General features: G+C 43.0%; 1 protein-coding gene across 3 annotated transcripts in view; it reads right to left on the bottom strand.

Annotated features, from left to right (window-relative positions):
- The window catches only part of TDRD12 (tudor domain containing 12), a 230,676-nt gene extending 219,248 nt beyond the window's left edge, over window positions 1-11,428 (bottom strand). Inside the window, exons 1-5 of one of the 3 annotated variants that reach the window (XM_089781493.1) lie at window positions 11,055-11,428; window positions 6,986-7,040; window positions 3,000-3,152; window positions 2,155-2,291; window positions 99-218 (exon numbers count right to left, since the gene is read on the bottom strand). In XM_089781493.1, the coding sequence (XP_089637619.1) occupies window positions 99-218; window positions 2,155-2,291; window positions 3,000-3,152; window positions 6,986-7,015 (440 nt within the window). In that variant the 5' untranslated portion in view covers window positions 7,016-7,040; window positions 11,055-11,428. Of the gene's footprint in view, window positions 1-98; window positions 219-2,154; window positions 2,292-2,999; window positions 3,153-6,985; window positions 7,041-10,871 lie in introns of all 3 variants that reach the window. The other 2 variants (XM_075940128.2, XM_075940130.2) reach the window with 2 other exon arrangements.
- Between the last annotated feature and the right edge of the window lie 4,655 nt (window positions 11,429-16,083).

Below are 16,083 nucleotides of genomic sequence, written 5' to 3'. Positions count from 1 at the left end.
AATCCAAAAGATCTTACTAAGGACAAAAGCCTAGGCAAAAAAAGCAGATTTAAATTGTTTTTGTGTACAGTACACTATTTCTCTCAAGCCATACTTACACTATTTTTGCAGAGTCTTCACAGAAATCTACACGCAACGTGACTGGCTTTGTGCAATAGAGTCTAAACTTTTTCGCTCTATATGGGAGTTTCATAAATGCTTCCACTGCAACTCGAATGCTTAACAGTGGGGAAAAAAAGTTTAACAAAATTAGGTAGCGCGACCGGATACAAAATCTCAATTTTTCACGCATCCTAGGCCTCAGCAGCACTCCCATATCCCATCCCGCTGCAGCTCGCAACACAATTGTCTAGTAGCATGATGGATTGATTTAAACCAAAACAACTGAAATCACCAATTTGAATCATGATTTAAATGTTTTAAAAAGCAAGCAACCTTGATTTAAATCAGTCTAAACTATGTTTTGCATTTGGATTTTTTAGTTATTTTCTAGAGTGTCTCATTTGGTTGGTAACCATTAAAACATACTGATTTGTAATGAAATATAGCATTTATACCAATTTTGATGTTCTTTTTTGCTAGCTGAATGAATATTACATGTATTTAGACTTATCAAAGCACTGTATAACTTAACTTACATGTATTCAGATTCTTAATTTTTACTATATATATATATATATATATTATATTAGAAAAACGTTAGTACGTATATCAATGAAAATTAGAAAATTTACCAAACCATGCTTTGCATTTAAACCTAACTTATTAATTAATCAAAGGAAGCACTGTCTGTAAGGTTGGTAAACTGAACTGATTATTTCCGGTCACTAGGTTCCTTCAATATTTTAGAACCAAGAACTCATCCTCATACATTATTCTTCTTAGATGGTGCAAAAGGCAGCACCTGTAATCTGATTAATGCATGCCTTTATTAATGTACTAGTGCTACTAGCGTTACACTGCGGCGGCAGTGACGTTTAAATATCCCACCGCGCCTGCGCCACCGTCGCCAGGGCCGACGTGCCCTCTGAGCCAGGTCCGCCCCCGCCACACATTCCCACGCTCTGCCATGGCCACAGCACTGCTACAGCCACTGAGCACGCCTTGCAAAGGTGTCCCACCGCCACCCACAGCTGTCCCACCGAACACGCCAGGGAAGGCACCCACGGTGCACCCCATCGCAGACAGGAAGACGAAAACAAGCTCCTGCTTTTTCAACTCCCAACTGGTTACTTAACCAAATCATTGAACTGAACTAGATAAGCAAGCAAAAATTAAGAAAATATCAGCTGTCAAAAGCTAGTTCAGCACTTAGCAAACCCCATTTCAAGGTGTTTAGATAGTGATATCTACTGTCTCAATGGTATGATTGTCCTTAAAACTTTGCAGTAAATATGCAGTGTTTAATATTTTATTTAAGTTACTGTAATATTTTATGGTAATTTTTCCCCTTCATGTAAGCTGTCAATTTCAAATTAAATTTTAAACAAGTTTTTAAAAATAAACCTGTGTATTTTATTTTTAAAAGGATTAATTTTTATGCATCCTTTCCAGGAATTGCTTTGTCATAGGCTAACTGGGCAATCTTGTTTATTTCGCTCTCCAAGAGCAAGTTGAAGACATGGAAACCCATTACTGCTAGTGTCACCAGACATAAGCATGGAACAAATTTTCGAAATCAGCATAATAAAAGCAGTATTTCTCAAAGTGGTCTTCAAAACCACATTGAGAAACAGGCTAATTAGCCATGCCAGTTTGTTTACTTACGGGCACCACTGCTCCCATTGGCTCCAGTTTACTGTTTGCAACCAATGGAAGCAAGGGTTTAGCTACTTGTTTTTTAAAGTTACAGACCAACAAAACTACCCCTCTATGCCATAAGAAGTGTGCAGTGCAGAAATATCCCTAGAGGTATCTAGCCTCTGTAGTGACAAATGTAACACTTTATACTTTAAATAACGTTGGGTAGTATTTAAGACTGAGAATGATCCCATTATATGCCTAATAGCATTTGCAGGACCTAACTCAGTCTTCATAATTTAAACTACCCTGGCTTTCTAGTTGTAGTCAATATAAATCAAGATTAAAAATACTCAAGTGCATTAATCAGAAAAAAGCCTTCAGCATAACTTTGTAAATCACAGTAATACATACTTTTTTGTTTTAACAGGAATATACTTGGCATAATCTACAAGGAAACACTCTGCTAGATAATGATCAGCACAGAACAGGATCGACTTAACAACAGCTCTACACCAGCATCTCAGTTCTTGACAGAAAACCACACAAACCTGGGGGAGGAGAAAAGATACGTATTGCATTGGACCTAGATTTGTCCAAATTATATATTCACTTCTTGAATACATATATAGCTACAGCACAAAGTTACTTACAAACAGAAAATAGGTTTATCTCTAGTTTATGCTTTTGCAGCATAACTATATATTATTTCTACAAATGTATAAAATGCATATGTGCTCATCCTGTAATTTAAATTACATAACATTAAAAAGGACTGCCCAAATATTCAAATACATTTAAACCAACACCACACACTTTTCTCAAAAGCCCAAGAAAAAGACAGTGTAGTTAGGGGTGTTAACCTGTTAATTGGTAAACACACTGCTAAGCATAAGGCTTACCAATACCTGGCAAGGGCCAGTTAAACAGTAAGAGTAATTCTGACAGTGGCCAGCTGTGCCAGGCCAGAGCAGCCCTAGCTGTGAAGGGGCAGGAGGCAAGACTCTGCTACAATGACAAGACCAGGTAGCAGGACTAAGGTTAAAACAGTTAACAGGTTAAGCTCTATAACTTAACTGTTTTAACACTCCCTAAGTGTAGTTACATTTTAATGAACTACAATGGAAATACTTTCAGGGTAAGAAATACAAGCTGTGATTCTAATAAATATACACACATACCTCTAACAATCCAATAAAATACTAGAATTTTCTACTTCCCTCTCAATCTTTATGTAGCAAAACAAATGAAAATGTTACCTGCCCTTCTTCTAATGTTAATGGCTTTACTTCCTCCACATCTGTGTTATAGAACTGATTCATTTCAGCATGAAGTTTCTTATATTCCATTTCACGGTCTACAAAAGGCCTGCATCCTTTTATAATGACCCAAAAGCAACCTGGATCTTCAATCTAATGAAAAGGTGACACGTAATTAAAACCACAAAAAAAGATAACAATGAGCATTATCAGGTGCCAAGTGTAAAAAAATACCCCAAATGCACCGCAAGCCACATATTTCCAAGAACATCTCAGCAACACACACACACACAATAACCATTTTAATGTTGAGAATGTTCAAATCACGCAATTGAAATATGTAATATGAGTACGTTTAAAAGGTCAGAGATTCTATAGGCTTAAAAATCAAATTTTCTGACTTTTACATTCTGTCATTAACAGGTGAATGGAAAAATCTTTTAGTGTGTTTTCTCTCTCAAACAGTACTTAAAGAGAAGACTGAGAGGGGACATGACAGCAGTTTTAAAGCATATAAAAGGGTGTTACAAGGAGGAGAGAGAAAAATTGTTCTCCTTGGCCTCTGATGATAGGACAAGAAGCAATGAGCTTAAAATTGCAGCAAGGGAGGATTAGGTTGGACATTAGGAAAAACTTTCTGTCAGGGTGGTTAAACAATGTAATAAATTTCATAGGAAGTTCGTGGAATCTCCATCACAGGAGATATTTAAGAGCAGTTTGGATAGACATCAGGGATGATCTAGATGGTGCTTGGTCCTGCCATGAGGGCAGGAGACTTGATGATCTCTCAAGGTCCCTTCTAGTTCTAGCATTGTCTGATTCTATGAAAGTATTTTACATGCTATACTCTTGGATTAACATCTGGTTCACCAAAATTCTGCTAAATTGCCAGGAACAAATACTGAATGTTTTTCAAGAGACTGCATTCCAGGGTCTCCAATCCAAAATCATAGAGAAGAGAGCTGGGTTCTCTCTCCACCTCCCACATCTGAAGCATAACTTCTTTGAACTGTTTCACCTCTCCACAGTGCTTTGAGCTTAAGCACTGATATTCAGGTTTTTTCAAAGTCCACCTGCCAGGCAAGTTGGCTTCCCCAATTTTTTTATCCTGTAATTTTCTGCAGTTTTGGATGAACTCAACAACCAAAGAAACACGGGCAACTTCCAAAGCTAACACACTCATCTTCATGTTTCCTTAACATATTTATCCCAACATCTGTAAAATAAACTTTTAATTGAAACAATCCATCCCTTCTGTGACATATGTTTACCAAAAATAAGTTCTCTGAAGGAAGCTGAGATAGTAGAATGACTACTTCAATTATCTGAACCGAAGAAATGTATTTTCCTCTCCCTATTGACTTCACAACCATCACCTTCAGAATAAGACACTGAACAGTAAGTAAAAAAAAATCCTGGGAAGATTATTCAATTTTTAAACCAGATACAGAAAAACTGAGGTTTAAGAGAAGTTATTGACATATTTTGTAATACACTCCTGTCAAATTCCATGTGGTTGGAAAACACAGGGATACAAGACCAAAGGATTCACCTATCAATTTTCCTCATCTAATTACCTTAAACTGACCATTATATGGCATCTCCTGAGGAATGAGAAGATTACAGAAATCCTTTATAAGCCTCTCCAAAAGATTCAGGGACTTGTGTTAATCAGCTGAATGTGGACTCCCAGTGCAACACTGAGGCCAAGAGGACTAATGCAATCCCAGCATACATAAACAGAGAAAATCTCAATCAGGAGTAGAGACGTTTTACTTCTCTCTGGTACTTATGCTACCATTGCTAATTTACAGTCTATAAATTGCTATATGAGGAACAAGTATTTAATAATGGGCTCTTCACTCTAGTAAAGAAAAGTGTAACAGAATCCAATGATTGGAAATTGAAGCTAGACAAATTTAGAGTGGAACTAAGGTATACATTTTTAAAAGTGGTATTTAACCATTGGAACAAGTTACCAAAGGTCACAGAAGAGTCTCCATTAACAATAATTTTAAAATCAAGACCGTATGTTATTCTAAAAGATACATGCTAGGAACAGATTGTGCTGGGGCCGGCAAATCTTTGTAAAAAAAATTCAAGTGCCTAAATCATGTATAAAGAATCAGTTTATAATACTATGGGTCTATCTTACATAGGAAAAAAGAAAAGTCATGAGTGCCTACTCTTAAAAGTTTCCACCAAAAGGGGTTAGCTTAATCCAACACCTCTTACTCAGGATGGATAAAATCAAGATGTATAAAGATCTTCTGAAATTTGCGTGAATTACAGGTAACCTGTGAAAATCCAGCACCTCTGTAACAATTCCCACTTCCTATCATTTTGTAGTAGCCATGCTTCTGCAGATGCATGCTCTTATGAATCCCAAACTTGTTAAACCCTGTTTTGTAGAAGAGGGCTCCCACCATAAAAGAGGTCAGTGGACTGATACTACTTAGAACCTTCAGAGGGTAGCCAAGTTAGTCTGTTACAGAAAAACAACAACAAATGGTCTGGTAGCACTTCATAGACTAACATGTAGATAGTATCATGAGCTTTCGTAGGCACAGCCCTCTTCTTCAGATGACCAGAGTTACAAGTATGGGATGTGTACACCCAAAATAAACAGGAGAGGGGAAGGGGGGAGGGAAGAAAAAGGGAGGGCGGTGGGAGACAGAGCATCAGTAAGTATCTGGAGAATGATTTTTATCTGCTTCGGTTTAAGCACCCATTCTCCAGACACTTACTGATGCTCTGTCTCCCACCACCCTCCCTTTTTCTTCCCTCTTCCCCCTTCTCCTCTCCTATTTATTTCGAGTGTACACATCCCATACTCGTAACTCCAGTCATCTGAAGAACTGGGCTATGCCCACAAAAGCTCATACCACCATCTACATGTTTTGTTGATCAATAAAGTGCTACTAGACCATTTCGGGTTTTTTTATACCTACTTGGTCAACATTATCTTAATGGTTTCTTCCTCACTTGTTTCCAAGGAATGATGCTATTTCCCTAGCATGTCTTCCATGTGGACAGGGCAAAGAGAACATTATACTAGAGTCATATTTCTCACATCCCCCCCCCCCCCACACACACACACACGCACACAACCAGGATCTGCTGAAATTTGCATGCACACATTCAAATCTCACTTCTTTTTTTTCCCCACATATTGTAAAAATATAAAAAATTACCATACCTAAATTTCTCTATTTTTACAATTAGTTTACTTTGAATATGTGAAAACCTTGTGTATGGTCAATATCACTGTCTCAATTGTTGCTTCTATGGGGCTTCACACAGGAAAAAAGTTAAGACTTTATGTATGACTGAATAAAAACTGGTAGAGGAAATTCAGGAGTAGGGATGTAAGCTACTAGTGGACTAGTGACTCAACTAGTCGCCCTCCCCTTGCTGCCCCTATCAGAGAAAGACAGCAAGAGGGGAAAGCAGGAGCTGGTGTTTGGGGGAGCCGTCTTAGTTTCCTGCAGCACCATCTACATGGGGGCGAGGAGTAGGGGCACAGCAGGCAACTGGTGGCACTTCCACCTTTGAAATGTAGCAAGAGCCCCGCTTTTGCTACATTTCAAAAGCAGAAGCACCGAGAGGAGCAAGGGGCGAGTGGGGATTCAAGCAGTCCCCCGCTGGCCCCATACTCCTTGCAGCACTTCTGCCTTTGAAATATAGCAAAGCCCCCACCGGCTCTTACTGCATTTCAAAGGCAGAGATGCCCTTATCGACTAATCAAATAGTTATGCAAATCAGCTGATTAATCTAAATTTAACATCCCTATCCAGGAGCAGATAATTTTTTTTATTTAAATGATTTCCACTTGACTGTATGCCCAGAAGGCTTGGCCAAAATAAAAAAATTAATAAAAAATGTTATACTGGGTACTCTTTTCCTGTCCGGAGTGTCCTATTTTGTAATATATGCACTAGTTGTTTACAATATTAATACATTTCTTCTAAAACAAATCAATATACCTTCAATATCAATACTTCAATCATTTTCATCCACCTGAAGTTCTCTTCTGCAGTGCTGAAATGAGATGTAACACAATCATGTGTTCATCTATTTTACAAAAACCTATAGATTCCGAAATCAGATATGAACAGTAACAATGCAATTGTAAAAAGCCTACAAATTTCAAAAATGCCCACATAGGTGGCTATATTTTAAAGACATCTATCTATACATTAGATTTGCAAATACAGCCTTCACAAAAATAACCCTTTTTTCCCCAAAATAACCCAATGAAACTTAATTTGAAGCCTAATTAAGATTAACTACCCAAAATATAACCACATTAATATAAAGTATCTGGTTAGTACAGTTGGAATATCTGGAACATACACCAGATTTTGATCACATTCTACATTTATATATCAAAATTCAAGAGGAAAATTTTGCCGAAACACAGGACACCAGGAGATTACTTATATTCGTATTGCCTGTCTTTTGCAGGAAGTCAGACTAGATGGTCATAATGGCCCCTTTTGGCCTTGAAAGTCTCTCTGCAAACCTGGACAAGTCACTGACATTCTGATTTTTACAAGAGCAGAGCACACACTTCATCCACTCATGTAATGGGAGCTGTGGAGGCTCAGTATCTCTAGATGGGGACGGGAGGAGGGGGGTTCATGCCATCACCCTCTTTTCCTCACGTTACCTATCTATAAAAGGTTATGTTTCCTCAATTTCGTAAACCATTTGAAGATCAATGGATGAAAATATAGGATTAATATTTGCAGTGAACAAGAGAATTAAACAAGTTACAGGCAGTCCCCGAGTTACGCGGCTCTGACTTATGTCGGATCCGCAGTTACGAACAGGGCCCTCCCTCTCCCTGGTCTCCAGCAGACCAGGGAGAGGAAGCAAAGCGGCGGAACACACGGGCAGCGGACAGGGCTGTCAGCTGCCCGCGTGCTCCGCGGCTTTGCTCTGCTTTTCCCCCCGTCCCCCTGGTCTGCAGACCAGGGGCAAAGCCAAGGAGCCCGAGGGCAGCAGGACAGCCACGGCGCGTCTGGGCTGTCCCGCTGCCCCCGTGCTCTGCGGCTTTGCTCCGGACGCCTGTGGTACAGCGGCTGGGGCGCTGCCGGTTGGTCCCGTAGCACCGCTCTGGGCGCTACTGGACCAACCCGGCAGCACCCCAGCTGCTCTGCCCCAGGCATCCTGATTCAGCCACTGCTGGTCAGTTTCAGCAGCGGCTGAATCAGGACGCCTGGGGCAGAGCAGCTTGGGTGCTGCTGGGTTGGTCCAGTAGCGCCAAGGAGCGGCGGTGCTACTGGACCAACCCAGCAGCACCCCAGCTGCTCTGCCCCAGGCGTCCCCAAGTCAGCCGCTGCTGAAACTGACCAGTGGCTGACTACAGGAAGCCCCTGCCCTGGGCTTCCTGGAATCAGCCGCTGATCAGTTTCAGCAGCAGCTGACCTGGGGATGCCTGGGGTTCTTAAGTTGAATCTGTATGTAAGTCAGAACTGGCGTCGATTCAGCCGCTGTTGAAACTGATCAGTTTCAGCAGCGGCTGAATCTGGACGCCAGTTCCGACTTACATACAGATTGAACTTAAGAACAAACCTACAGTCCCTATCTTGTACGTAACCTGGAGACTGCCTGTATAACTGTTTGTACTCAGTTTTGATTTATACTTCGAAGTCCTATTAGGTATTTTAAATTAAGCACAGGTGTGAAAAATGTTTTTCCAGCCCTCCCTCACTCTAAAATCTGTATTTTTTTTAGTGAACAGTTGCTCACGTTAATTATTCAGAAGCAAAGTGAATTGTATCTGCACTAGTCCAGCTAGCAAATAATTAACACTAAATTTTTCAGAAATTTTGCAACGAATGTAAGTATTGTAGTAGAATTAGTAATTGTGCTTATGAAGATGTATGTGTCACTCACTTTTTCTTAATGAATTGATCTTTGAAGTAAGAAGAGTTAATAACTGCGACAAAGCTCCAGCCGTGCCTTGTGGGTCTTACAATACTAGGTGGATATAGTGTTAGCCTCAGAGGCTCGCTGTGGCCCACCACATGGCCTCTTTCTCTTTACTAGCAGCAGGAGCCATAGCCTACTGAGCCACACGCATCACAGGCTAGTAGTCTATTTTTTCTGGGGTAAAACCCCATCTGGAGTCCTGGTGTCCTTTTTCAGGGGCAGATGGGAGGTTTGGGGGGGAATCCAGGCCCACCCACTAATCTGGGTTCTGAACAAGGGATCCTAGGCAGTGGCAGCAGGCAGAGTTACTGCCACTCCCAATCTGGCAGCTTTTCCCTGGGCCACTTCCCCAAATGATCCCTCCCAGTTGGTACCTGCTAATCAGTTGTGGGCTCAGTCAGTTCACACCCATGCAGCTCTTTTACACTGATTTTTTTTTTCTTTCTAGTCCTTTGTGATTTTCCTTTCCCCTTCCTTACCTGGAGGAAAACCTTCTAAAGCACAAGCCACAAGCTTTAATTGGCTGCAGATGTCTAATTGGCCTGTAGCTTCCAGCAAGCTCTAACTGACCCCAGGTGCCTGCCTGATTATCCTGCACTAGGCTTGGCCCTGTTAATTCAGGGGAGAGAAAGCTGCTCTCTCAAGCCCCAGCATGTCTTCTCTCCATTAGCATGTGACAACCAACTGGTCTGGATCTATCACATAACCTTTTACAGAAACAGAAATTTGGGGCCAAATGGTCAATACTAAATTACATAATCTGATTCACTGATTTACAGTTCTCACAAAAAAAGGCTCCCTTTGTGGAGTTTCATAGACATTAAAAAAAAGTGAAAAAGGGATTTAAAAAAGGAACAGCCTCTCCTACAAATCGCTGATAAAATTCAAGCAACTAGCATGGAGAGATGAGTTTTATCGTTGACGGTACAGTGAAAATTAAAAAAATACAGTAATTCTATGTACAGACACACCATGTTTAAAAATATATCAACTTAAAAATCACAAGTGTATGAAAACTGCTTTAAGTAACACCTATGAATACTACCAATTACAGTACAACACTTTTTCCCATTTTTATTCACTTGACTGCCTGTCTTGTAACTTTTGTTATTTCTTATATGTAATCGGTCATTTTTCTTTTAGGTGAGTGTTCCTTTCACACAGCAACCAAGGACAGAAATTTTTTTTTTAAATGTGAATATAAAACAAAAGTAGGGGCAGGGAGATATGTAAGTGCTGGTGTGATACCAGAAACAACTTAACCCTTTAAACAAGCCCTCTTTAAATAAACATCAAGTTGTTAAAATCCTGAAAATATATTTTAAAATGACATGGGTAAGCAGAAGAGAAGGACAAAAAGTTGAAATTGCACAGTGAAAATTAGGCCAAAAGAAGAAGAAAAGCTGGCAAGTGGGGGGAGGGGGGACAGGTTGAATTTAATAAAACCAGAAATCTAGACAGAAAGGCCATATTCAACAATTACAAAGTGATGCACTCTCTATGCATATAACATGTCACAAAATGTGACAACCCACTTTCACAGGAATGTTCCCATCACTCAGTGTCAGGAATCATGTGTGAGGGAGGAAGCAACTTCCTACCATTTCTCAATTTAACCATAAATGTGGAAGAGCAATGGGGGTGAAAAAACCTTCATATACACTCCTCTGTATCAGAAATAAAACAATGAGGGAATATGTGGAGTTTCCTAACCCCTTTCCCATTATGGCAAAAGGTGTAGAACCGATGAGGGCACTCCCACCCCTTCCTGATATTGGGGATAAAATGTTTGAAAGCATGAGGGCATAACCAAATCCTACATTCACTCCAGCATCTACTGGGGGAGAGGGCAAGGATGATGCAACTTCCCAATAAACGCCCCACACCCCTCTCAATTCTGAGAGAGCCAAACCCCAGCATGCCCTTACTCACCCGTCACACTTCCCTTCTGTGAGGATTAACAAGATCCTTGGGGAAGGAAGATAATAAGGGGGGGGGGGCTTAGCATAGACCCACTGGGTCAGACATTTCTTTTAAAAATGTTTTTTAAAACCTATTTCCCCCCTTCATAGTTTTCTTTGTTGAGGGTACTCAGCCCGCACCCCTGGCTCTCACCCACTTAACAGCGCTCACATCACCAAGGTGCCTGCAGGCCCAGAGCGCCTACTACTAAAGGCCGCCCTGACTCGTCCCTTAGAAGCTTCGAGAATAGAACAGCCTCTGTCTTCCCGCGCCACAAGCTTGCCTACCACCCGCACCGAGGCGGCGCGTCCCCACTGCGCCTGCGTATGGTGCAGCTACAATAAGACCTCGCACCGCGCTTGCGCAGTGAGAGCTCTCCCCGAGCGCCCGCGACTTCTGCCCCTATCTTCCGCGCTGAAAGCCCTAAGCTCCCTACCTCGCGTGGGTACGCCAGTCTCAAGCGCCTGCGCACTGAATCCATGCCGTCCCCTAATGATTCTAAACCATCTCCGCGTAGGTGCGCCGCGCAGATCCAAGTGTATTTTTCCTGGTAGCTCGTGTAGGGGTGGGGCATTACCGGAGAAGGGTGCGAGGAAAGATAAGATGTTGTTTGTGCATTGGGACTTGCTCTCGCACCTCAGACTCCTGCCTCAATCTAGTGCCATGCTACAAGAACCTGACACAATGTCCCTTCTGCTGCATTTCTTCTGCTCGCAGCTCGGGAGCACCAACTTACTCTCAGGCTATACCAGCTCACATCAACCGGAGCCTGGTCTCTGGCTAGTGAGCCCCCTGTTCTATAGCAAAGGAGAATCCCCTTTTGAGGAATCTGAGTTTCTAGCTCTGGCTAAGCTTAAGGGACCATTTTAGTTTTGGGGTTTCCGGTGGAGGCAGGAAAAGGGAATAAGGGAATTTGTGTGCAGCCATCTTGGTCTTGTTAACAAGAGAGCAAGAGTCAGGCTAAGTCTGTGGCCTGACAACGCGAGATCTGTAATTAGACGCTGCCTTCGCCTCTCGCCTCCATACGGAGATAAGGATAGAATGCTGACTCTGGTAGGGACCTTGAGATAAGGAGCATCTGGGTGGAACTAAATAACTGTTAGCCATTGGTGTTTGTAATGGGAAGGAGACTAATTGTTGTTGTTAATATATCTAAGAGACAGTATATAAACTGCTTCATAATTGCTTGTATTCGAAGATCTGCCTCGGTGGGGGGGGACGGGACTCCCCCCCTGTCCGAACCAGTTTTTCCCTTGCTGCAGCTCGTAATAAAACTGCCTCTGGCTACTTGTTGCTTACAAACTCAGAGTGAGGACAATGTTTTCTTCCACAGTAAAGACAACCTGCTCTGATCATTTGGAGTTCCACATAATTGGACTTCCATAACTCAACTCTTTCTCACCCCCACTTAACATTAATTAGCTCAGGGCTGTGCAAAATATGATCTGCAAGCCAAATCAGCTGGCTCCCTGTCTGCCTCACCCCAGTCAGCATTCATTAAGTCCACTACACAGCCATGTGAGTCTCTAGATGCTGAGATCCCAGTGCAAGAGGCTAGAAGCTTTTCACACTGCACCCATCTCCAGTAGCTCCCATTGGCTGGTTTCTGACCAATTGCAGATGCTTGTTTGCACAACAGGCCTCACATGAAATGCCTCTCTTCCCCTGGCTTACAGAGTTCTCAGCAATATAGGGCAACTGTAGCTGCTGTGAGCACATACAGGGGCATGGAAGGCAGGGACCCTAGTTAAGGAATCTGCTGGCTGTGAACCACCCAAATAAGCTTTCCCAGCCAGAACCTGCCTCTGGCACCCCAGCTCCTCCCTCCCTCACCCATCTCTCTGACCCCCCTCCTGTAACCTCATGTAACCATACATCTTCCCAGACACTGCATCCTCTCAAGCCCCTCCTCAGGTCACAACCCCCTCCCAGACTTTGCACCCCAATCTGCTGTTCCTGGTCACAACCCAAATCCCTGCTCCCCTCCTTCACTTCTATCCCAGTTTACAGCCCCCTCCCAGGCTCTACATTCTCTCCTCCTACACCCCTCCAACAAGTCAGAATCCTCTCCTGCACCTCTGCCCCTCCCAGACTTGCACCCCAATCCCCTGTCCAAGGTCACAACCCAAACCCCTGCACTCCCACCCAGGTCACACTTCCCTTTCAGATCCTGCACCTCAGTTCGTTACCCCAGGTCACAGTCCCCTCCTTCACCCAAACTCCCTCCCAGATCCCACACACCAGTCCTTTACCCAGGCTCTTTTCTGCACCCAACCTTCATCCCAGATACCTATACCTTCTTCATATAATGGAAGGCTGTGTCTACACTGGCGCGATCTCGCGCAAAAGCAACCGCTCTTGTGCAAAAACTTGCAGCCTGTCTACACTGGCCGCGTATTCTTGCGCAAGTAAACTTACGTTCTAATGTATAAAATCAGGACTTCTTGAACGAGAACTCTGACACTTCTGCTCAGGAATAAGCCCTCTAGCGCAAGAGCGCTTCCAGAAGACGCCAGTGTAGACAGGCAACATGAATTTCTTGCGCAAGGAAGCCCTATGGTTAAAATGGCCATCAGAGCTTTCTTGCACAAGAGAACATCTACACTGGCATGGATGTTCTTGCACAAAAGCACATGCCAGTGTAGATGCTCTCTTCTGGAAAAGTATCAGAGGGGTAGCCGTGTTAGTCTGAATCTGCAGAAGCGATGAGGAGTCCTGTGGCACCTTATAGACTAACTGAAGTGTAGGAGCATAAGCTTTCGTGGGCAAAGACCCACTTCGTCAGATGCATGTAGTGGAAATTTCCAGAGGCAGGAATAAATATGCAGGCCAGGATCAGGCTGGAGATGACCAGGTGGATCCAATCAAGGAGGATGAGGCCCACTTCTAGCAGCTGATCTGGAGGTGTGAATTCCAAGAGAATAGAAGCTGCTTGTGTAGTTCAAAGACTGTGAATGGCTTGCTAACTACAAAAGCAGCTTCTATTCTCTTGGAATTCACACCTCCAGATCAGCTGCTAGAAGTGGGCCTCATCCTCCTTGATTGGATCCACCTGGTCATCTCCAGCCTGATCCTGGCCTGCATATTTATTCCTGCCTCTGGAAATTTCCACTACATGCATCTGACGAAGTGGGTCTTTGCCCACGAAAGCTTATGCTCCTACACTTCAGTTAGTCTATAAGGTGCCACAGGACTCCTCATCGCTTCTTCTGGAAAAGTTTTGCAGAAGAACTCTTCTGCAAAAGAGTTTTTACATGAGAACGCGCCAGTGTAGACGTAGCCCATGAGTGTGGCCTTTGACCACTTACCAAATTCTTGGAGTGCCCCTCCCCCATCAAAATATATTGCCCAACACTGAATTAGCCCCACTCATTGGAGTGGTGTGTGCACTGATGTAAACAAGTCAAAAGTGGTCTTTGTATTGGAAAAACAATGGTGGTATAGATCAGTGGTTGTCTGCCTGTGGCCTGCAAGCCCCTTGCAGCCAAATCAGCAGAGACAGGAGAAGCATTACCAATTAAAATCCCATTGATTCACTAAAACGTTTATAAAATACATTACAAAAATGCTGCCTCCTACATAATACAGGCAGGTGTGGTCTTCTTGGTGCTTGTTTGAAATAAATAGGTTATCAGCATCCTCCTTTCAAGCTGATTAAATCTTATTAACTCTACAACATTTACTCTGCAAATTGTATTTGTGTTTAAATACATACTATACTTAGATTACACACATTACTCTTGTATGCAGGAAGGAAGTGTCCCAAAAATGATTATTCTTAAAAGTTATTATGCTTTGTTTTACTCTAATTCAGCTGCCTTAACTTCTTTCCACAAGTCTGCAGGATCCAACAACAGTCTCAGCGTGGGTAAGTGGTAAAGACAAGTGCATTTACCTTTTTCTCTCTTTTATATAAAGGAACTGATATTTTACTCTGATCTCCAAGCTCCTCACTACAGCAAACCAATCTGATCGCTTTCTTTGAGAGGATAACAAGTCCTATGGATAAGGAAGAAGCAGTGGATATGATATACCTAGACTTTAGTAAGGCATTGGATATGGTCTCAGACGAACTTCTTATCAATAAACTAGGCAAATACAACTTAGGCTGCTATAAGGTGGATGCATAACTGGCTGGATAACCATTCACTTGCTGGGCTGTGGTGACCCCTGCTGTCTGGAGCAAGACCCAGCAGGGAAAACCTCACTATGCAAACGTGATGCCAAATTTGTTGAACCAGACACCCCCCATGGAGAGGAACAAAGGAAGGTGGAATGCTGCCCTGGCTGGGGGGCAGGGCTGGAAGAGAGTTAGTTAGTTTCTGTCTGGAAAGCAGGGGAGAAGGAGCTGGGGAGGGGGGCTGGGACTCCCCTATCTCAAGGGGGGCACTGAGGCCTCTTAGCCCCAGTTCCTGTAACCAGATTACATCTGTGCTATGCTGTATCCTGGAGGAGCAATAAACCACCCTCAATTCCACTGGCTGGTGGAGTCTGTTTGTGCCATTTCGGGGTGCAGGAGACGGGGGACCCCCAACGCGCCGTCACAATAACCATTCTCAGAGAGTAGTATTAACAGTTCACAGTCATGCTGGAAGGGCATAAGAAGTGGGGTTCCGCAGGGGTCTGTTTTGGGGCTGGTTCTGTACAATATCTTCATCAACGATTTAGCTGATGGCATAGAGTAGGGGGAGGCAATAATTTTTTGCTGGGGGCCATTTCAAAAATTTTTGAAGTGGCCCCAGGCTGCACCAGAAGGGGCGGGGCCTCAAATGGATGGGGCAGGGCCAGGATGCTTCCTCGCCCCCAGACCGTGCCAATCTAGACGCTCTTTTTCGCAAATGCTTTTAACAGAAAAACTTTTCCGTTAAAAGCATTTGCAGAAAAGCATGCCAGTCTAGACATAGCCAAGTAGTTTATTTCCTGACAGCTAACAGCTGTGCCCCATAAATGGAAGAACAATATAACAAAGAAGCGGCATATCTTACGTCCCTTCCTGCAAGCCTGGGACCCCGGGTAGGCTGCGGACGAAGTGGGAAGTTGTCTCAGCTTCTGAGGCGCCGGTACTCAATGCCCATCAGTGAAATCTGATTTGTTAGGCTCTGAGGCAGCCTTAAATACAGTTTTCCTGCCTTGTTTGGTAGTTTGGAAATTTCCAGGGCTTAGTCATTAGTGCTGATGTAGG

This window comes from Pelodiscus sinensis, chromosome 12, assembly GCF_052426305.1.
Source record: "Pelodiscus sinensis isolate ZL-2025 chromosome 12, ASM5242630v1, whole genome shotgun sequence".
Classification (NCBI taxonomy): Eukaryota; Metazoa; Chordata; order Testudines; family Trionychidae; genus Pelodiscus; species Pelodiscus sinensis.
Note: the sequence above shows the minus strand (reverse complement) of the source record. Positions and strands in the feature narration are given on the sequence as shown.